Consider the following 23,409-nt stretch of genomic DNA (forward strand, 5'->3'; position numbering starts at 1 on the left):
TTATGATCTCACAGCTTCTGTGGGTTTGGGTTAGGAGTCCGGGCATGGCTTACCTGGGTCCCCAAGAGCTGCTGCAGTCAAGGTGTTGGCTAGGCCACAGTCATCGGAAGGCTTAACCGGAGAAGGATCCACTTCCAATCTCAAGTGGTTGTTGGCAGGATTCATTTCCTTGAGGTCTGTTTGACCGAGGGCCTCCGTTCCTTGCTGGCTTTTGGTCAGAGACTTCCTTCAGTCCTCTGTCATGTGGGCCTCTCCACCATAGCAGCTTACTTCATCAAAAGCACACAAGCTGTGAAGGCAATCGAGAGAGTCTGCTAGCAAGACGGAAAGTCACAGTCTTTTATAACCTAGTCACAGAAACAATATGCCATCACCTCTGCCGTATTTTATTGATTAGAAATCAGTCACTAACTAGGTCCAGCCTTATACTGAAGGAGAGGGGATTACACAAGAGCATGAATACCAGGAGGCGGGGATTATTGGGGGCCATCTTGGGTCTGCCTGCCACAGTCCTCAGATAGCTGCTCCGTGGATCCTGTCCAGGTGTTTTACAGCTTCATTCTGCAGGAGAGACGGGTGGAGTGGGGAGTGTGCCCTTAGTCTACCCAGACCGTGACTCTCTATGAAGCTTTTTGATTTGATTTTTGAACATTCAGGGTTAATTTTAGGAGTCTGCTTGTTTGTGGGTTGGTTGGTTTTAACTTAAAGCCATCTGGGACCAAGCTAGGGTTAGATTAAGCAGTGGTCAAAATTTAAATTCTCATACCCACCAATCTTCTGTTTATTAAATTACAACCATGGAGAGCTCAACTTTTGTAGCCTTCTCAAAGCTGACCTTGTAAACTTCAACACATAATGACAGCTATTTCAGCCTGTCATTGTGGCTGCTGACCAGGTGACCCCAACAGATACATCTGGCCAGCACTGGCCTTTATGAATTTCTTTCCCTCGATAGTGAATTGTAACCCACTTTTAATTTCTTTTAATGGCTTTCTAATGACTTGCCAAATCTGGCCTCTCTTTTCTCTTCCTTATTGTGGCTTTTCAATACCCAGAATTCATCCCTGGAGACATGCGTGATCCTTTCTCTCTATTGAAACATAAAATTACTTGGTATTCCTTTCCTCTCTTTAAAAGGCTCTTTAGATCAAGATTCTTTGAATGTTTTTGATCGTGAACCTGTCACAGTACAAGCTCTTTGAGAATGGACCCCTAATATGGGTACGTTAATGTATTTGTAATCAATACTACTGAACTCGTGTATTGTGTACATTACCAAACATACATGAAAATAGGAAATTCAAAAAGAATTTAAAAATAGATAAAAATATGATTTCTAATATTTTGCTTTCTACTGTCCAAAGGGGTGCTGCTGGGCATTGAGGTATCGGGGCCATGAGTGGACAGACACCTTAAGTCCTCACCACCGAACAGATCAGCACACATTGTTTCTTTTCTCAGTCTCTTCCCAAATCCAGCTGCTCTGTCTAGAGTCTAGCATATTCCCCAGTGTGTGTCATGACCAATAATAGGAGCTGCCCATTAGAATTACTTTTCCTTGGTAGAAGATGGAACTGGGGCCAACTCCAGGACGCTTGCGGGGTAGGAGAGGTCCGCCGGCAATGCCCAGTCTGTCCCTTGTGAGGTAACCAGCCTCTCCGTTCCTCTCTGTCTTTCCGTAGCTTGCTGCCACCATAGACTAACCAAGTGTCCTGGTCTGGGTTCCCTCAGAGGCAGACCCTGAGACAAGCATTTGAGAGTAAGGAAGGTGAAGGCAAACCCGGTAGGGAAATGGGGAAGTGAGAAAGGAAGGAGAGACAGCCAAGACAGCCAAGAGAGAGTAAGTCCAGCCTGCAGGGGTAGAGAGGCTGCCATTCTTCAATAAAATAGCAGACGGGCACTTTTCTCTACCCACTTGTACATCTACTTGCAGTATTGTAATTGGGAGCTCAGGGCATTCTGATTTTTCTCTTACCTCTCCCATCTCACGTCCTTGTTAAGCACTATGAAATACACATTATCAGCAAGAACACTCTCTTCTCTCCCCCACCTCTTTTCTTCTCGGTTAACTTCTAACTTCTGGCTGCTCAGTCATCAGGTCTCAGGTGGGGCATCACTTCTTTTCTTTTTCTTTCCTTTTTCTTTAACTAAGCTTTATGCCCAACAGGGGGCTTGCCCTCACAACCTTGAGATCAAGAGTTACCCCGCTCTGCTCTACCAGCTGAGCTGGCCAGGTACCCCAATGACACTACGTTTAGAAAGCCTTCCTTCATCCCCCCTTACTGGGATGGGGCTCTTTCTCTGCACCCCATCCCTGTCCTATTAGAGATCTTATCGTACCATATTGCTTTTATTTATTCATGTAATAAATATCTATTATGTGCCTGGCACTGTTTTAGGTACCTGGAGTTTATATTCCAATAGGAGAGAAAGATTTTAATTTGTGATTTTATTTCAGTTTCTTCTTTACCCATGTGTTTGCCCCACCTAATCATGTCCATGTGGTTCACCTGCTATGTCCCTGTCCTTCAGCAGTGCCTGCCAGGTAGGGGTGCTCAGAGTGGTGTGTTGAACTGTGTCGAATTGAAGAGCACAAGCCATCTTAGTTCAGGATGATTTGGTATTGCCATGGCCTTTTACAACCTTTCCCGTTGGCCGTTTTCATACGGTGATGTGCCCACTGAGAGAGAGACATTGACCTCGACTGTTTGGGGCACAAGTCTGTTAACGAGTGAGTTTAAAACTGTGAACGTTACTTTGCCAATTGTTTTTTCTGTTTTCAGGCTGGGAGAACACATCCCTGCTCAGCTGGAGGAAAGTCAGAGAGCATCTGAGAAGAGGCTGGGACCTTCATTTTGCAAACACATAAGGTGCTGACCGAGGCAGTATATAGTGTAAGGATCATAAGTAGGGGTTCGAGAGTCTAAGTGCCTGGGTTCAAATCCCAGCTCTGCCACTCATTTGCTGTTTGACTTTGGGCTCTAGGTCCTAAAGTGTAAATGGGAATGATAATAATAGTATATGCCTCATAGGATGGTGTGTGGATGAAATAAGATTATTACGTATAAAATTAACAAGTGCCTAGAACCTAGCACATGCTCAATAAATGTTATTATCGTTATTACCATCTAATAACATCTGTCAGTGCTGGTTCATTCAGCAATTGGAGGCTGGCTATAAGACTCTTTGTGGTGCTCAAAGTCACATTTCAGCATTCTTCATACAATGGAAAAATATGGTGAAGTTCTTCATTTTAAGCGAATTCAGAGTTTTAGATAGATCACGTAAAGGGTACAGCTAATGCAATTCATGGTCCAGAGGCTGACCATTAAAATAACCACGTAAATCACGAGTTCTTTCCCTCCTTTCCTTTCTTTCTGTGATGAAACAAGCATTTGGTGAGTACCTCTTATGCATTTGGTGCCGGGAACACCAAGAAGAATGAAATGGATCCTTTCCTTTCAGGATTTCCTATGTAAGAGGACAAATTACAGTGCACTTTTTGGAAGCTTTATAATTGGACGTGCACATGGCTTTGAGAGCCAGAAGACAGAGTGCCGAACTCCCCTTTGGCGATTTAGGAAAGGCTTCACACAGAGGAGGTGACATTTGAACAACCGTATCTAGACATAGCCATCATTTAACCCCTGTGGACTGAATAGGCATTTGGCTGGAAACAGCCGTAGAGCGACATGGTCCACTATTTGTTTGAGAGCCTGGGTAATGACGCTATCATTTACAAAGCGTATGGCAGCCTCATCAGGTCCTAGTCTTGGAGCCCCTGCCATGGAAACCTATACGGTTGTACTGCCTCATAATGAGGCCCTCTGATAGTATTTAATACGCTAATAGGAGTACAGAAGCCCAGAGCTGCCTTTCCAGTTATTTTTAAAGTGACCCCATTAGATTAAATAGCAAGCGAGGTACCCATTTCACTGGATCGCCTATGGCTCTCAAGTGCAGAAAGGAGTTGGCTAAAGAGCAGCTTGGGCGGGGTTATGAGATGATTTTGGCCGCAGTCCTTTAAATCCTAGCTTGCGATGCCGAAGGCCAGGAAGCTCGAAAACAAGATGCTGGTTAACCAGCCAAGCAGCACTGGGGAGAGAATTGCTGTGAGTGCAGCTGCAGTCAGTTTGAGCCGGTGGGAGCAAGATCACCCTGGACGGCCTCGAAAGATGCCAGAACCGTGCCTGGCGGCCCCCGTCCTACCACCAGCATCTCATTTCCCAAATGTGTCTCCCTCCTCTTCCTTCTCAAACTCAGCAAAATTACAGGTCGACTCTCAGTTTCCTTCCGGCCGCGGAAGGGAGGTGAATCTCTCTCTCACAGATGGGTTCTCCATCACGCAGCTAATGGAACAGCGAGAGGGATGGAACGGCAGCCCGGCAGCCAGGGCTGCTCCCTGCGCCCCATGCCTTTTCAAGTCCCAAGGAGGAACGTATAGCGTGCCCACGCCTCTTAGTCATACCCGGTGGCTGCCGTGTTGCCTAAAAATCAGCCTCGGTGGACCTAAAGAGTTAGCCACTGAACGCTCTTCTGCCCTGCCCTAGTCAAATTCCTCGTGTGTTTTGTACCGATGCAGATTACTTATGCCAACAGCGGCCTGGCCCTGCCTGTCCAGGGCCGGGTCCCCTGGAAAGCAGTCATGTGACCACAGTCCATTACTTGAGTGTGTCCCTTGCTCTCCGGGCCGAGGTGGGAACAGGGCAGGGTCGGGGCAGGCAGGGCGGCTCCCAGGCCAACCCGGCCTCGCCCGGATCTGTGGCTGTGGGCTCGCCTTCCAGGCTGAAAGGCAAAAAGCAGCCGTGGCCTGTTCGAGTTATTTCTTTGTGCATATGTATTTATTTCTTGATTTATTTGTGATTTATTTAAGCAAGAGCTCACCCTGCAGAGAGCTGCAGAGGTGTGAGATGTGGAGTGTGTGCGTGCGTGCTTGTGTGCGTGCGTGCGTGTGTGTGTGTGTGTGTGTGTGTGTATGTGGGGAGGGGGTGCTCCAGAGAGAGCTGGAATTGTACCTCTTTTCTTTCAGACCTCTGCATCCCTCATAGAGAAGGTTTTTTTCTTGTTTTTGTGTCTCCTGAAACACCTGGGCTGAGGAAAAACCTCTGCGTTGGCCAAGCAGAAGAAAGAGGTAATATGTTTGTTCTTAGGTCTACATTATAAACATCTATTGTGTAGCGATGGGACAGGAAACGTGTACGCCTTAGAGTTTATTTTATTGCTTTGCAATTTCTCGGAGTGATTTTTTCTCAAAGAGTCTGATTCCTAATCAGTTGTCCTCATCTTGAAAAGGTGTACAGATGACTTTGCAATTTGAAGGGTTGCAGTCTATTTCAAAGGAATTCGGTATTTGGAAAAACTCTGTGGTCACTTGGGTGAGGACTAGAAATGAGGGAAGAGATACTTTGAGAAACCCTTCTAGACCCTTTGTGGGGGCATTACCCAAGGCCCACTACACAATTGCATGTTCAGAAATCTTCCTGTAACTCCCTTGCCTCTTACGATCTCAGGGGATCACTGGGTTTCCATCTCTCTATAGGAAAGGGAAGCAGAATTCCTTGAAATGTTCGAGAATTCTCTTTAGTGATTTAGTGCTTCAGACTGGCTCTGAAACCAAGGTGTAGCTAACCCTTTAGTGGACATTTTTGCTCTTTCACCATTGAACAGAATGGGTCTTCACCTGTGCCACGGAGTACCATATTTAATTGCTGAGTCTCAGTTCTTCATCCGTAATGCGGGAGTGATGGTACCACCTTAAGAATTGCTGTGAAGATTAACTGGAGTAAGAGAAATATAAAGCACCCACTGGGCTGGGTAAACAGTAGTCCCTTAATAAATAGTAGTGATTTTAGCTATTATGATTATTACTGGCAGAGCATTCTTTCAGATCTTAGTGCTCTCAGAGGAAGAGAGTTCATTTCTTATGAATCTACAGTTATGCCAGAAGGAGTAGACACCCGAGGGTTTTAGCCTCTGGAGGTCCCAGACCATGCATTCTGAAGGAAGAGATCTGAGCAAACATAGTCTCGTTTCAGCACTTGTGCAGGGTGGGCACCCACCCATGCATGGCCCCTCCGGACTCATTCAGCTAAGAAGAATTGCTTTTTGTTCAAGCTGTTTTTTCCACCCTGAGCTCCTCAGTAGTCCTCAGTACAAAGCCTGTAAGGTGGGCATTATTATTCCTATTAAGAGAAAACTGAGGTGCAGTGGAATTAATGTTAATTAGTTAATTAACTAATTAATTTTTATTTAAGTAGTCTCCACACCCAATGTGCGGCTTGAACGCACCACCCTGAGATCAAGAGTCACATGCTCTACAGACTTGAGCCAGCCAGATACCCCCAGTTTGTTTGACCTCTAAACCCCAGGCTCTACTGAGCCATCATTAAGCAGGTAGGAACAATAGATGCTCTTGAGACACTTTACCTCAAAAGGGTCCCCTGCTAGGCTGTTTGGGAAACAGTGGACACTCTGGCTCTTTCTTAGAGATTCCTATTAGAGATGTATATGAACATGTTAAAGGCTCTGAGGAATCTTGCAGTCAAGAAATCTGTTTAATCCTCCTCTCCTCAACTTATTCCATTGTGGGACCTTTTTTTGCCCTATTCCTAGAATCATAAAGCACGGAGAACTACTCTTCCACAAACATATTGTGGAAAACCTGGCACCAGGCCAAGCTGCCTCTCGATGACCATCCTGTCTGATACAACAACAGATACCTTCAGACACCTTCTGGTGGTCAGTGTGGTTTCCTCCCTGTTCTTATCCTTTCAACTGATGAGACCCGGGAAGAGTCACCGGGTCGGTCTCACAGACTTCCCCTTATTCATTTAAGACCCCAGACGCAAAGATATGAACAAGGAAACGCTACAGTGTTCTCCGGGAAAGGTAGTGATGGAAGGGGCCTCTTTAGCGCCATCGGCCAGGGCCTCCTCTACCCCACTCTAGGCCCCTTGGTTGTCCTTAGGCCACAGACATCAGGCTATAGAACCCCTGTTTTGATGAATACCAGAGAGAATGCAGCAGCGTGAGCCTGAAGAGGTATCTGTCCTTCATGCTCCTGTCTCCACAGTGCAAGGGGGGAAGAATTAGACCGGCCTACTTAATTCCCCCTTTGAGGGGTGGGAGTGTGGTGCCAGTTGAACGACTTTGGGTTCTGGATTTGGGTTCCTCGGGGCCAGAGCTAGAGTAGGAATTTCTCATAAGAGGCAGCACCACGTGATTCGCATCTAGAATGCCAGAGGCAGAATCCAGGTCCAGGTAGCTGAGTGGAGGTGTGGGAGTTCAATAAGAATGTACTCTGGAATAAAATAAAGAATGAATAACAACAACTTGGGGAGGTTGGGCTAGCACTTGGAGGGTGCTTGATGGCTGAGGTTAGGTTGGCTCCAAGGGCCACCATTTGTTCTTTCCATGTATCTTCATCTTGGGAAGTGAAAGTGATTGGGATGAAAAGAGCCGGACCTCAAACCCTTCGGCCCTTCAGTTACCCTCCCCGCCCCCACGTACAGTAAAACCTTCCAGCAGAAGCCTTAGAAGCCTTTTCTTTTTCAGATTATAAGTGAGTGCCAATGATGAGTCAGTGTTTCATCTTTGTGCTTTAAAACCATCCTCGATACATAAATATTAGTAGGGGCAGCGGCACTGGGCAAATTTCAAACTGTTTTTTGCCAAGATCCGCCTTTTCAGTGTACATGTCACTGATTATGGCCTCCTTGGGTCTTCGTGAACGCTGCAGAAACTCCCCACCTCTGGAGCCGGAGGACCCATTTCAGGTCCTAGGGAATCAATCATTTCTCCAGAGACTTCTTTGGCACACTAAGTGCTTTTCTAATGCTGACAGAGGGCTGGAAATGGAAGGAGCTTCGATTTTTCTCAATAATGGAAAATCCCCAAATCATTGTTATCAGCTTTACAGCCAACTAGAGATGTCCTCAAAGAGACATACACTGCTTAAAAACTTGTTTTCCTCTCTGCCTTTAAGTGGATGATGGCAGTGTAGTTTGGGCAGTGTGTGGGAGTATTAAGTGGCACCTGGCCTTACCCAGCTTTTGTCTGGTGAGCATTAAAATGAGCTCTTTTTGGTTTGTTTGTTTTAACTGTTACCTGAAGGAGAAAAACAGTTTAAGGATAACTTGCTTAATACTTATTTCATAATGTAAAATTTTCAATAGCAAATCTTTTCCTGATAACCAAAGAATTCTAGAATAGTTCTCAGTTTTTCTCCATCATGATTTTAAAATCTTCTTTAAAAATAAGTGTGTAAGTACTACCCATTTTCTGGTTTAATAAAAGGCTTTTGTATAATCAAATAGCATGTATTTGTGCACCAAGTCATGGACTAATACTGACTTTTAGCAATTATTATTTTTTTAAGATTTTATTTATTTATCTGAGAGAGAGAGAGTGTGTGTGCACAAGCGAGTGAGCATGAGCAGGGGGAGGGGCAAAGGGGGAGGGAGAGGGAGAGAAAAAAAAATCTCTCCAGCAGACTCTGCGTGGAGCCGGACACAGGGCTCCACCCCACAACCCTGATATCATGACCTGAGCTGAAATCAAGAGTTGGATGCTCAACCGACTGAGCCACCCAGGCGCCCCAGCAATTAATTTTTTAAAATACCCCGCCTGGGGCGCCTGGGTGGTTCAGTCATTTAAGCGTCTGCCTTCGGCTCAGGTCATGATCTCAGGATCCTGGGATCGAGCCCCGAGTTGGGCTCCCTGCTCAGAGGGGGGAGTCTGCTTCTCCCTCTCCCTCTGCCCCTCACCCCCTTCCCCCCGCTCACGTGCTCTCTCTCTCTCTCTCTCTCTCTCGTTCTCTCTATCCCAAATAAATAAATAAAATGTTTAAAAAGAAAACAAAGGACCCTAGCTTAGAAAGCTCCATTAATGCATTTAGCATTTATCAAACACCTGCTATGCGAAAGGTAGTGTGTAGGTGCCAGAGATTCAAGGAGTATTTAGAAAGAAAGATACCCATGGAGCTTACAGTCTAACAGAAATATACTCAAGTTTGATGCTTTTTAGTTCCTAGTGAATTTTTTACATGGAATTTTGTTTGTTGTGTAATGAACTGAGGGGTGGCTGAGAACCAGATGCCTCTGGGGAGATATACTGCTTTGTTTTTTTTTCTGGAAAAAGAAAATCAAGACTGAAATGTCTCACTTCTTCTTGTTTAATCAGTGTTGCCTACTCAGTGCCCAACTCTTCTGTATTCACAAAACGGGGTAGGAAAAGTAGCACAAAAATGAAAGTGAAGCCCAAAGGAGATAACGGAGAGCAGTGTCTCCACCTGAGATCTGGGAGCAGCTGTGTCAGTCCCCCGAAGGCTGCATTCTAGCTGCAGGTTCCCAGACCCTCCACACTGAGTACTGGTGGTAAAGCCTGAGAAGCTTCATGTTTTGATAGCCTCCCCTGGTGAGTCTTGTGATACTCATGACAAAGAGCACTGATCTGGGTGCGCGGAGAAGGTCACCAGGACGAGGTGAACCACTTCAAAGGGTGATGAAGGAGCCCAGCAGATATGTTCTCAGAGGTGCTACAGATAACCTATAAGAAATTTCTGAGTTTAGGGACGGCTGGGTGGCTCAGTCGGTTGAGCGTTCGACTAGGTTTCGCCTCGGGTGGTGATCTCAGGGTTGTGAGATGGGGCCCCAGTCTGCTCCATGCTCCGTGCAGAGTCTGCTTGAGATTCTCTCTCTCCCACTCCCTCTGCCCCTCCCCCTCCCTCCCTCCCTCCCTCCCTTCCTCTCCCCCCCTCTCTCTGTCTCTAAATAAATGGATAAAATCTTAAAAAAAAAAAAAAAAAAAAAGACATTTCTGAGTACAGAGAGAAGGCAGGTGATGGGTAAATACTGCCCAGATTTCAAAAACGAGAAAAGAAGAGATGCCAGAAACCACCGCTTTATAAGCCTGACATGACCTTTGGAAAAATTCTGTTCCAAACAGATGGAGTCAAAGCATTTAGAGGAAAATGTGATGATCCTTAGGTGTCATCATGGGTTTGCTAAAACATTGTCACTATTAAAGACTGTCAAATTTGGCTGCACATTAGAATCATCTGGGGAGTTTTAAAAAATCTTGATGCCCAACCCCCACCCAGTACCGGTTACATCAGAATCTCTGGGGATGGGACCCAGGCATCCGTCTTTTTAAACCCCCAGAGATTCTCATTTAATGCAGTGCTGTCTGAGCACTGGGAGTTTTAAAAGCTCCCTGGGCTATGGTAATAGGCAAACAAGTTTGACAACCCATTTTTCTATACGACATTAGGCAAGTTGCTTGACTTCCTTGCACTTTGTGTAAATTCTAGACAATTTAAAGGTCTCTCCCACCTTTCAACTTCTGGTGATTCTCTTATTAAAAGTCATGCCAAACTGATTTCCTCCCTCCTTCCCTCCTTCTGTTCTCCTCCTCCTTTTAGTTTTCTTTCTCCTGGGGGCTGGGATAGTCAAGGTGTCAAAGTATATATCATAACTTCATGAAAATATTTAGCAAAATTTCCCAGGATGTCTCATAGACAAATAAGATGGTAGTTATGATGGGTGGATTTAGCACCTAACTGAACAAATATGCTCACAGTATGAATGTAATGGGTGTGCAGTAACCCTGGAGAATGGGCCGGAGTGGAACGTTACAGGGGCTGTTGTGCCCTTGGAGCTGACCTTGTTAACATTTTTTATCCAGGTTGTAGGTAAGAAAGATATGAAAGAAATGCCTGTCAAATTTGGAGATAACCCAACGTTTAGGAGGCTTAATTCATACTATACATAAAAGAACCAGGCCTAGGTCTGAGCAGAATATCTGTTTATTAAGGTTGTTATTGTTTTAACAGTATTTCCATAATTCAAATATTGTGCTCGTTTTATTTTTTCTCTTTCTTTAGTTGAGTCAAATTTGGAGGCTTTTGTGTACTGCTAATGGAAAAACAGCCCTGGTAGGGTCTCAAGTCAGTTGTTCTCTGACTTTGTTCCTATCTAGCAGTGCAAATCGATTAGATCCGGCTGGTTTGGAGCAATACAAAATAAAGGAAGTGTCACCCCAAAAAGCCACGAGGTGGAATACTAAAATCCAGTTTAGCAGTTTCGGCTGATGAGCGTGAGGATAGACCTGGGAGGGGAGGGTGTCTCAGAAACACGTGGACGGCTTATTTAAAAAGGGCCGACTGGACTCTTGATCACAGGTCGTGAGTTCAAGCCCTCTTTGGGCACAGAGTTTACTGAAAAAAAAAAAAGAAGAAGAGAACACATACAAACGAAAAGGGCGCTCGGCTCCCCCCGCCCCCCCATTGTGACACCCTAGTCTGGGGGGAGGCCTCGAGCCTGCTTTTTTAAAACAAGCTCTCCAGCTGATTCTGAGAAGTAGTGTTGAGGAACTCACTTTGATTTGAGTTTTGGCAGAGTTGTTTAAATATGTTGTTTTGTCTCATAGTCCGTCTCCAGTCTGTGTTTCTAAAAGCCCAGATAGATTTAATTATTTTGCGCTTACAACCCAAACAGTTAAATTATATCAGGTCCTTCATATCCCATTCCCTGTATTTCAATTAGAAAGCCGTACGCTCTTACATTTCCGGTTTCCCTTTCATTTTTAATGCTTTATTTTATACAGACCTCGATCTGACCTCGACACGGGGAAAATATAATTTATGTGTAGCGCAAAAGCAATCTAGAATAGCTGCTCGGATGCCGTGGCTATGTTTTGGAAAATGCACCCGGCTTAGATTATGCCTGATCATTTTCCGCATCACATGCTGAACAGCAGTTGCGAAGAAGCATACAATGAATGCTGCTGAGCAGCCCTCAGATACCTTGCTGTTAACGGGTGCTTTCCTCCCCCCCGCCCCCTGCCTCCCGTGTCTTCCTCAGCAGGATCTATGACTGAGGTGGATCTGCTAGGAGTGGCTCCTCGCTGCATAGAGGGAGGCACTTTTCACACTCTGTTTTGGAATGAGAAGTTAAATTCATGAGCACACATGATTTAGAAGACATGGGCTGTGGCACTTCGTCTTCAAGGAAAGACAGGAAATCTGAGAAAGGTGAGTGCCAGCGGGGGTGCCTGTCTTCCTGAATGAATGGGGAGCCTAGCGAGAGTGAGCCAGCTTCGCCCTCTCCCCTCTCCCCGGGCAGTCACTTGCTTCTCCAGCAGCCCCGCGCGCTTGGGCACAAGGCACCATCACTTGAGCTGAATACTGAAGGTTGAATATTGGCATAACACGGGGAACTACCTTTAGGAAGATGTAGCTTTGAATTTACGAGGTACCATAAAGTATTATCTAAGAGAGAGCTTATGTTTGATTTGATTTCAGCTGAAAACGCACCAATATAAAAAATCTCCCTTTCAAACTCACTGGCAGGGAACAAGAAAGCCTCTGTAAATTTCTCTCTGTTTATTCAACATGCTTATAAATAGCTATACCCATACCTATGTGGCATTTAGCTGCAGCATTGACTTTTTATTAGATTTTGTAACTCAGTGATTGGATTATTTTTTATAGCTATTCAACACAGAACTTCATGAGATTTGCCCCACGTTTTTAGACTATTCCGGGTAGAATTTGGGAAACGCAAGATCATCTGCTTCCCAAAAAGTGTGTTGTTTCTACATAGAGGACATGCCCCCCACGATCCCCATATAATTAGAGGCTTAACTATTGCCTTTGTTTATTTTGTACTGAAGTTCTTTCTCATACCTACTAAAATCTAGTTGCAACTCACTTGAGTGTTTAAGGGACATAGTCTCCACAAGCAAATAAAAATAAAAATAAACAAACTGGGATGATTATGTGAATAATTTGTTCTTAAACTCCATTCTTTTCGTGTCTAGGTTATAGATAATTTTCCCAGTTTCTTTTCCATGTCTTGTTTTTGGAAGTTTACTCAGACTTAAGATGGACAGTTTAGGATGCAGAGTATTCTATACTAATTAGCATGTGATGTTTTTTCTTGGGAATCAAATGCTATTCTGCCTCCCAGCTGACTTGTGCTGGTCAGTTAGCAAAGCCGGCCTCCCACAGTAGGGACACGGGAGATGTACTAACTCTTTCAAATCTGTAAGTCTTTCAAAAGCTCCAACCGAGCTAATTCCATGGTAATAATTTATTATAAGAGAGCAAAGGGAGTAATATTCTTTTTACATCTAGGATTATCTAGAGTTCTTTAAATTTAGCCAAATTTCTCAGGTTACTAAAAAAAAAGGCCACGCCCAACTTGTAAAAGTAAATTCTCTCTTTTTGAAATACTTCTCAACTTTTAAAATGTTGCAGGTAAATGGAAATGTTGCCTTAGATTTTGGGATTGGTTTTTCTTTTAATTTACCGAGGTGAAATTCACATAACACAAAATTAATCATTTTAAGGGGACATTTCAGTGGCATTTGGTACCTTCACAAGGTTGTGTAACCACCCCTTCTAGTCTAGTTCCAAACATTTTCATCACTCCAAAGCAAACCCCCTTATCTATTGGGCAGTTTCTCCCTATTTCCCTCTCCTTCTAGCCCCTGGCAACCACTAGTGTTGTATTCTGTCTCTGTGAATTTACTGATTCTGGATATGTCGGGTAAATGGAATCATACACAATGTAACCTCTGCCTCCTTTCACTTAGCATGTTTTTGGGGTTCATTCATGTTGTAGCATCTATCATACTTCATTCCTTTTTAAGGCTGAATAGTATTCCATTGTATGTATAGACCACATTTTGTTTATCCATTCATCTATTGATGACATTTGGGTTGTTTCCACCCGTTTGGCTACTGGGAACAGTGCTGCTATGAACATGAGCGTATGTGTACTTGCTTGAGTTCCTGTTTTCAGTTCTTTGGGGGTATATACCCAGGAATGAAATTGCCAGGTCATATGGTAATTATATGTTTAACTATTTGAGGAAATGCCAAAGTCTTTTCCTGGATCACTCTCTTAAAAGAGCAGTTTTATTGAGCTGTAATTCACAGACCACACAATTCACCAGTTTAAAGGATATAATTCATTGGTTTTCAGTATATTCACAGAGCTGTACAACCATCACCACTATCAGTTTTAGAACATTTTTCATATCCCTCCTCCAAACCATTAGCTGTGACTCCCCTACCCACTACCTCCCAAGCCCTAGGCAATCACTAATCTACTTTCTGTCTCTATAGATTTGGGCTCTTCTGGACATTTCCTATCAATGTAATCAGACCACATGGAGTCTTCTCTGTCTGAATTCTTTCATTCAGCATAGTGTTTTCAAAGTTCATGTCATAGCAAGAATCAGAATTTCATTCCTTTTCATCGCTGAATAATACTCCATTGTCGGAATGTGCCACATCGTATTCATCCATTCATTAATTGATAGACATTTGGGTTGTTTCTACCTTTTTACTACTGTGAACAATGCTACTATGAACATTCGTGTACAAGTTATAGTGTAAACACATGGTTTTGGGGCACCTGGGTGGCTCAGTCATTAAGCATCTGCCTTCAGCGCAGGTCATGATCCCAGGGTCCTGGGATCGAGCCCCGCATTGGGCTCCCTGCTCCGTGGGAAGCCTACTTCTCCCTCTCCCACTCCCCCTGCTTGTGTTCCTGCTCTCGATATATCTCTCTCTGTCAAATAAATAAATAAAATCCTTAAAACAAACAAACAAACAAACAAACAAACAAACACGTGTTTTTGGTGCTCTTGGGTATATACCTAGGAGTAGAATTGCTGGGTCATATGGTAGCTCAATGTTTAACATTTTGAGAAACTCCCAAACTGTTTTCCCAAGTGCCTGCACCATTCTTCATTTCCACCCGCAGCGTATAATGGTTTTAATTTTTCCACATCCTTTGCAATACTTGTTATTGTCTGTCCTTCTGATTATACCCATCCTAGCAGGTATGAAATGGTAGTTCATTAGGGTTTTCATTTGCATTTCCCTAATGACTAATGATATTTAGCATCTTGTCATGTGTATATTAGCCATTTGCAGATCTTTGGAAGAATGTCTATTCAGATCATCTGTCCATTTTTAGTTATTTGTTTTTATATTATTTTGTTGTAAGAATTTTCTTTATATATTCCAGTTATAAGTTCTTTATCAAATGTATGATTTGCAAATGTTTTCTTCCTTTCCGTGGGCTGTCTTCTCACTTTCTTGATGCTGTCCTTTGAAGCAGAAAGGTTTTTAATTTTGATGAAATCCAATTTATTTTTTCTTTGGTTGCTTATGCTTTTGGCATCATGCCAAAGAATCCATTGCCAAAGCCAAGATTGTTTATGGCTGTGTTTTCTTCTAAAAGTTTTATATTTTTAGCTCTTACATTTAGGTTTTTGATACATTTTGAGTTAGTTTTCATATACGGTATGAGGTGGAGGAACAGATTTGTTCTTTGCATGTGGATATCCAGTCATTCCAGTACCATTTGTTGAAAAGACTATTCTTTCTCCTTTGAATGGTCTTGGCACTCTTGTCAAAAATCAATTGACTGTAGATATGAGGGTTTATTTCTGGACTCTGAATTTTATTCCATTGATCTATATGTCTATCCTTATGCCAGTACCACACTGTCTTGATTACTGTATTTTATAGAAAGTTGAAATTGGGAGTTTGAGTCCTTCAACTTTGTTTCTCTTTTTCAAGATTGTTTTGGCTTTCTGGGTCCCTTGTATTTCTGGATGAATTTTAGGATCAATTTGTCAGTTTCTCAAAAGAAGCCATCTGGAATGTTGATGGGGATTGCACTGAATCTGTATACCGATTGGGGGAGTATTGCCAGCTTAGTGGTTAAATCATCTGATCCATGAACATGGAATGTCTTCCCATTTGTTTAGGTCTTTAATTTCTTTCAACAATGTTTTGTAGCATTCAAAGCTTAAGTTTTACGCTTCTTTTGTTAAACTTACTCCAAGTATTTTCATTCTTTTTAATGCTGTTATAAAATGGGATTATTTTCTTACTTTCATTTTTGGATTGCTCATTGCAAGTGTATAGAAAACAATTGATTTCTGTATATTGATCTTGTATCCCAAGACTTCGGTTGATTCTTTAGGATTTTCTATTTATAAACTATGTCATCTGCATATAGTTTAACTTCTTCCTTTCTATTCTATGCCCTTTTTTTTTTCATTTTCTTGCATAATAATCCTGGCTAGAACCTCTCTTAGTGTTGAATAGAAATTCACGAATACACATCCTTGTCTTGTTCCTGATCATAGGGGGAAAACATTCAATCTTTCGTCTTTAAGTATGATATTAACTGTGGCTTTTTCTAAGATATTCTTTATCAGGTTGAGGAAGTTCATTCCTATTCCTAGTTTATTGGTTGTTTTTTATTAAGAAGTGGTGTTTAGGGGTGCCTGGGTGGCTCAGTCAGTTGGGCATCTGCCTTTGGTTCAGGTCATGATCCCAGGGTCCTGGGATTTAGCCCTGAGTCAGGCTCCCCACTCATCAGGGAGTCTGTTTCTCTCGCTCCCTCTGCCCCTCCCCCCCCCACTCATGTGCGCGCTCTCTCTCTCAAATAAAATCTTAAAAAAAAAAAAAGAAGTGGTGTTTAATTTTGTCAAATGCTTTATCTGCATGTTGAAATGATCATGTAGTTTTGCCCTTTATTCTATGATGAGTTAATTGAATTTCAGATGTTGAACCAACTTGGCATTCCTGGGATAAATCCCTCTTGGTCGTGGGGTATAATATTTTTTATATGTTGCTGGATTCAGTTTGTTAGAGTTTTGTTTAGGATTTTTGCATCTGTATTCATAAGAAATATTGGTCTGTAGTTTTCTTTTCATGTAATGTGTTTGTGTGGTTTTGTGATCAGGGTAATACTAGCCTCATAGAATGAGTTGCAAAGTCTTTCTTTTCTTCCACCTTTTAGAAGAGTTTGTGAAGAATTGGTATTCTTTAAATGTTTGGTAGAATTCATCAGTGAAACTGAGTATGGGCCTTTGTGGGTAGTTTTTTGATTATGTATTCTACTTTTGTTATAGGTCTATTCAGATTTTCTATTTCTTCTTGATTCATTTTTAGTAGTTTGTGTCCTTCTAGGAATTTGCCCATTTCATCTAAGCTATTTAATATATTAGCATATACTGTCAGAATATTCCCTTATAGTTCTTTTTATTCTTCCATTATCTCTTGTTGAATATGTCAGTGTTTATTATGATTTCGTAATAATAAACCTGCTGAAAACTGAAGCAATGTTATTTACTTACATTTAGCCATAAAAAGTTTTTCTCATTTAGAAATATTGTAAAATATAGAAAAGCCGGTGGAAATAATATTCATCATTCTACTACCCAGTGACAACAACTGTTAACATTTTGGTAATTTCTTTTTTCATTTTTTTTTTTTTTTGGTATAGTATAGATTTCTGATCATCCTAAATATTAATTTCTTGTAGCTTAATTTTTTGGCACTAAGACATTATTATATAAACATTTCTCAAGTTGTTATAAATGCTTTGTAAATAGCATTTTAACCATTACTAAACATTTTACTTAATGGATAGATCATCATAGTCTTAATTATTCCTCTAATATTGAATCTTTTTTTTTTTTTTTTTACTAATATAGACAATACTTGGAAGAATTTCTTTGTGTAGTTTTTTCCTTACTTTGGATTATTCCCATATTCAGGTGATTAGACATGAACTTATTGTGTCAAGTGTTATGAATGTTTTGAAAGCTCTTGATAGAAAAATAATAGTTACTATTTCCTGATTACTAACTATATTCTTAAGAGTGTTCAAAATATCCTGCATACTTTTTATTTAATCCTTGCAATAAACCTGAGTAAAGTGTTATTATTCCTTTTTTGTATAATTGAAGAAGCTCATGCTCAGTGAGGTAAGTACTTGTCCAGGTCATATTAGTAACCACTGCCAGAGTTGGGATTTGAACCCAAGGAGTTCTGAATATAGTGTTGTGGGTTTTTTTTGCCATCAACAGTTACACCCTTTTATGGTGCCTCTCAACATTGCTGCTCTTGGAAACTAACTTTAATTAAATTTACTCATATAAAGTATCTTTTAATTGCATAGTGCTTTTATAGTTGTACAGGCCCTTTCATATACATTTGATCTTCACAGCCTGTGAAGGATTGTTCTCAATTTGTAAACAAGGAAATAGAGGCTTTGAGAGGCAAAGTGATTTGCTTAAAAACGCATAGCTAGTAAGTGGCAGAGCCGGGGTTAGGGCTTGCCCCCTGTTTCTCATGGTCTGACTGGTGTGAAGGGCTTTTCCCCCCACTTTGGTCACTCAGCCCCAATACAAAACTCTGCCTCTAGAGTATCATGGCATTTACAAAATATATATTTATTTATTTGAGAGAGAGAGAGAGCACGCACGTGTGAGCGAACAGGGGGAGAGGGAGAGAGAGTCCTCAAATAGACACCCCATTGAGTGTAGAGCAGGGCTCAGTCCCAGGACCCTGAGAACATGACCTGAGCAGAAACCAAGAGGTGGATGGTTAACTGACTGAGCCACCCAGGCGCCCCTATCATGGCATTTTTGAAAAAAAATAGCCTACATATAAAATTGAGGCTATCCCCTTCTTGTGGGCTATCTACTTTCATGTAGAGAAGTAGCACTGATGTTGTATTATTATTGTTATTTTGCTTCTTTTGTGATATGCAACAGGGAAGAGAAAAATCATAGCTATCATTTATATTGCGTGCCTATTACATTCATTATTTCTATTTCTCTGCAAAACTTTTGGAGGAAGCTCTGGGGCACCTGGGTGGCTCAGCTGGTTAAATGTTCGACTTTTGGTTTCAGCTCAGGTCATGATCTCAGGGTCCTGAGATCGAGCCCTATGTCGTGGGGCTCCACGCTCAGTGGGGTGTCTGTTTGTCCCTCTCCCTCCCCCGACTTGTGCTCTCTCTCTCTGAAATAAATAAATAAAATCTTAAAAAAAAAACCAACTCTTGGTGGAAGCTTTGATTAGTCTCCTTTTCTAGATGAAGAAACTGAGACTTAGATTAAAGAACTGTCCAAAGTCATGTACTAGTTGACCTGGATCGGAACTGGCCTTGACAGATTCCAAAGTCCATGCTCTTTTTGATATGGTACCCTGCCTTGTAAAATTGGAATTTATCCAGAAATAGGAATTAAACATTGCAATTTCATTCTCCTGAACTTCACTTTATACTTAAAATTTTATATTGATGTATTTTGAATTAATAATCTATTGTGCTTTTTTTTTTCCATGGAGCCCTTTGAAAACACGATGATATATTTTCTTTTATTTCTTCCCTTGAGACCATTTAGAAATGCATTTATTCATTTTCCCTAAGTGCTGAGGAGCCTACAAAGGCTTTTGGCTTTGGAGTTGGATGCTTTAAGCTATGAAAGATGGAAATTTTCTCTAATGGAGATTGTTCTTTTAAAAAATATTTGTTCTTTATTTTCACTAGTTAGTAAACCAAATATTTCTTTAATTCCCGGAATAACATGTAGTTCATTTAGTTGTTTAAAAATCTAATGGTCAAGCCATTCACAGCTGCCTGAGAAATACCCTCTTTCCACCCTAAGGCCCAGATCCCTCACCTCCTCTGTCCCAAAGTTAAGTCCTTTACAATGCTGTATATTAAATTTGGGACCTTCATGGAAAAAAAATGAATGACATGTTTCCTTTATCTTTGTTGTTCTCGGAAAAAATTTCTGAAAGTTTAGAGGGGCCCTTGCCATTCTTGTTATTGTTGGAGGATTTTCTTTTATAATTGCCATCAAGTAATCTTGGGATCTCCCTCATTTTCCTCCTCAGTGAAATGGGACATCAGATAAGATGCTCTTTAAAATTCTCGCCACTCAAAAGTCTATCAGAATGCTCTCTAGCTGCAAGTGCATGTGGAGAGATGGGGGACATTGATTTCCGCCTTCTACTTCTCTTGCTCGCTCCCTTAGCTGTTACCCCATTAACATTCTTTTTTTTTTTTTTTTAAGAGAGAGAGAGAGAGCACTGCTAGCAGGGTGGGGAATGGGAGAAAGGGCAGAGGGAGAGGGAGAGAGAGAATCTTAAACAGGCTCCCCACCCAGTGTGGAGCCCGATGTAGGGCTCAATGCAGGGCTCTATCTCACAACCCTGAGATCATGACCTGAGCCAAAATCAAGAGTCAGTCGCTTGGACTGAGCCACTCGGGTGTCCCACCCTGTTAACACTCTAACAGGCTCAAGTGTCTTTCCTCTTTTTTCCTTTTCTTTTGGTTTGGATGCATTTTTTTCCTCATGCCCTTCTGCTTTGCTTTACCCCCAACTTCTTATTTTTAAAAATGGCAAACCTACAGAGAGAAGATGAAAGAAGAATACAGCGAACACCCACATCCTCTTCTCCGAGATTCACCACTTTGTTAACATTTTACCATTTTCTTTCTCCCTCTCTCCTTCTCTATCTCCCTCTCCATTTGAAAGTAAGTTGTAGACAGTATGATATTAACCTCCATATACTTCAGCATGAGTGTCCTAAAAAGAGGGATATTCTTTTATATAACTATAATACTATATCACTCTGAAAAAAAATTAGCATTGGTGGATTAATATTGCCTAACATAGAGTTCATATTCAGAATTTTCCTGTTGTCCAGAATGGCCCTTTGTAACTCTTTTTTCCTTGCCTTTGGAAGAAAGCCTTCCCTTGCCCTCTTCTTCCCTCCAGTTACTCTCCTCCCTCTCAGAGCTTGCTCCTGAAAGGGACGTTCCCACTGCTATCTCCTACTTTCTCTGTTCCATCCCATGGAAAATGATTTTGACAAGTTCTTGAATGACCTTGAAGTCCAGTGGACCATTTTCAGTTCTTATTTGGCTTGGCTTCCTGGTAGTACTTGGCACTCTGCACACACCCCTCTTAAAATACTCATGGCCCTTGGCTTCAGCGACAGCACATTCTCCTGGTTTTCCTTGTGTCTCTGAACTGTTCATAAGGGCTCCACTTTCTCCCAAGTTCTAAATATTAGGATTCCTCTGGGTTCCTCTTGGTCCTTTTATTTTGTCACTCTAATGCTCTCCTTGGGTGACTTTACTCTCGTGGCTTTAATTATCATCCATATATCAAAACAGCCAAATCTTTATTTTTGGCCCATATCATATATTATATCCCTGGTTTGTTGGCGTCAATTGAGAATCATTTTCTTTTCTTTTTTTAATTCCACTATAATTAACATACAGTGTTATATTAGTTTCAGGTGTACAATATATGGTGATTCAACAATTCTATATACTACTCAGTGCTCATCACAGTAAGAGTACTCTTAGGGAATCATTATATTTTATTTTATTTTTAAAAGATTTTATTTATTTTAGAGAGCGAGCGGGGGAAGGGGGAGAGCAGAGGGAGAGGGACAGCAGACCCTGTGCTGAGCACAGAGCCTGATGTGGGGCTCAGTCCCACGACCCTGAGATCATGACCTGAGCCAAAATCAAGAGTCAGATGACCAATTGACTGAGCCACCCAGGTGCCCCAGGAATCATTTTAAATGAGTACTTTTCTTTTTTCTTTTTTTAAAAATTATTTTTTTATTTAAGTAATCTCTCTAACCAACGTGGAGCTCGAACTTGTGACCCTGAGATCAGAAGTCCCATGCTCCTCTGCCTGAGCCAGCCAGGCGCCCCAAGAGTACTTTTCTTTGTAAAAGGAGACCACTTTCTTCATCTGAAATTATGATCCCTCTCAATAATAATTTTTAGTTAGTCATTCATTTTTTGACATGATAATGTGTTGGCCTTGAGGTTTATATAGGACTGATACTACAAACACATTGGTTGCCTGTATGAAACAGACACACACACAAAATGAAACATCCTTTTTAGTCTTTATACCCATTAAATGCATCTTCATATTTTTCTTTATTTGCTGTGTGGCTAATCCACTTCTGCTTTAGAAATGTTCAGTATTATGAGACTCCACCATGGACTGTTTAGATATCCATTCTAGAATCATGAGCCTTTAGGGGATAGAAAGTATTGCTGAAAGGATATGAAGTCCCACCCCACCCCACCCCCATTTAAATGCTCTTTGTCAGCTTCCAGCCTTGACTAGACAATTCACAAAGAAGCCAGCTTTTAGTTGGATCCTGTTAATTGTTAGAAAATCCTGTTACAAAGAGACATATTTCAACCAAGTGTAAGAAAGGGCATTACCTCAGCCGCAATTGCCAGTTATTTCCCGTAATCAGAAAACTTTCCTTATATGATTATGGCTTTATATGGCATTATCTTTTTTAATAAAAAAAGCAGCTGCAAGAGACAAAATTTAATGCTGATCGTATCTGACCTTGGGTGAATGAATGTGTCAATAGAACTCAGATTAGTAATTAATAACAAGGGAGACATAAAACAGAATTGCAGTCAAGACATTTAATTTTTTAATTCTGAGTGGGGATTAGAGGTCATTATTGAATTGTTGAATAGAACCTATTTCCTATGAGAAAATATTTTAATAATTTAAAATGCTAGTAGTACTTTTGCACAGCTAAATTTCTTACATACTTAAAAATATAATAGTTTTTAAGAAAAATTGAGATCTTCATGAGAATGATTCTTTGGGGAAATTGGCAGAAATTCGTAAGGCGGAGAGATCACAGTTACTTGTAAACTGTTATTTTCCTGATTTCACTGATTTAGCTTATTAGTTCGGTATTGTATAGATAAAGCTTCATATTTTCCTGAACTATGGTGTAGCCAAGGATTTCAATTCTTATGGAAACTTCCATAAGATGGGCTTTATGTAGTCTTCGTGTTGTTCCATTGCCCTGTTGAATAAAAGAAGGCTTTAAATGGCATTTAAAAATCTGAATCCTAATAAATGTAGAGCGAAAGAGTTAGAAAATCGCTCTTTTGCAACCACTGTCGAAAGAATTGATTTGGGCAAAAATTATCCATGGATGTTTTGGAGAACAGAATATATACACGGTCCTAAAGCATGTTCCTGCAAATTGTTTATTAATTATAAAGAGGAAGCAAATACATCTACAGTAGAGAATTCTAGGTAGACAGTATGGGGTGACCTGATTGGGTGGAGGCCGGCGGCATGGGTGGTGAAAGAATTCACCCGAAGCAGAACAAAGGAGATAAGAGGTTTATTGGCTACATGACAACGGGGAGGCAGGCAGGACCGCAGAAGAGAGACTGTCTGCCAGGAGGCAGTAATGAGGGGCTGTAGTAAGCGGGGCGGGGGGGGGGGGGGGGGAAGGTGAGGAGCTTTGGGAACATATGGAATTTTCCTTTCTGGGTACCTATGCCTGGTTGTAAGTAGCCCATTGGTCAGCGAGGGCCTATGGTTATTTTGAGGTGGGTCGCCTAATGAGCCAGTTTGCATTCATCCCGGTCGTCGCTTGTGGGCCCTTTTAACCTTACTCAGGTTCCCATTGCTCAAGCCTGCTGCCCAAAAGCAACCTCTACAGATACCACCTTAACCAAATAATCTAAGTTCATATCAGCAGTAATGAGACAAATGAACATC

General features: G+C 41.7%; 1 protein-coding gene across 2 annotated transcripts in view; it reads left to right on the forward strand.

Annotated features, from left to right (window-relative positions):
* The first annotated feature begins 11,660 nt into the window (after window positions 1-11,660).
* Window positions 11,661-23,409, forward strand: part of PPEF1 (protein phosphatase with EF-hand domain 1) — a 96,464-nt gene continuing 84,715 nt past the window's right edge. For both annotated transcript variants that reach the window (XM_032389601.1, XM_032389602.1), the window contains exon 1: window positions 11,661-12,031. In XM_032389601.1, coding sequence (XP_032245492.1) covers window positions 11,959-12,031 — 73 coding nt within the window. In that variant the 5' untranslated portion in view covers window positions 11,661-11,958. The remainder of the gene's footprint in view (window positions 12,032-23,409) is intronic.

Source organism: Phoca vitulina, unplaced genomic scaffold (genome assembly GCF_004348235.1).
Source record: "Phoca vitulina isolate PV1807 unplaced genomic scaffold, GSC_HSeal_1.0 scaffold55, whole genome shotgun sequence".
Classification (NCBI taxonomy): Eukaryota; Metazoa; Chordata; class Mammalia; order Carnivora; family Phocidae; genus Phoca; species Phoca vitulina.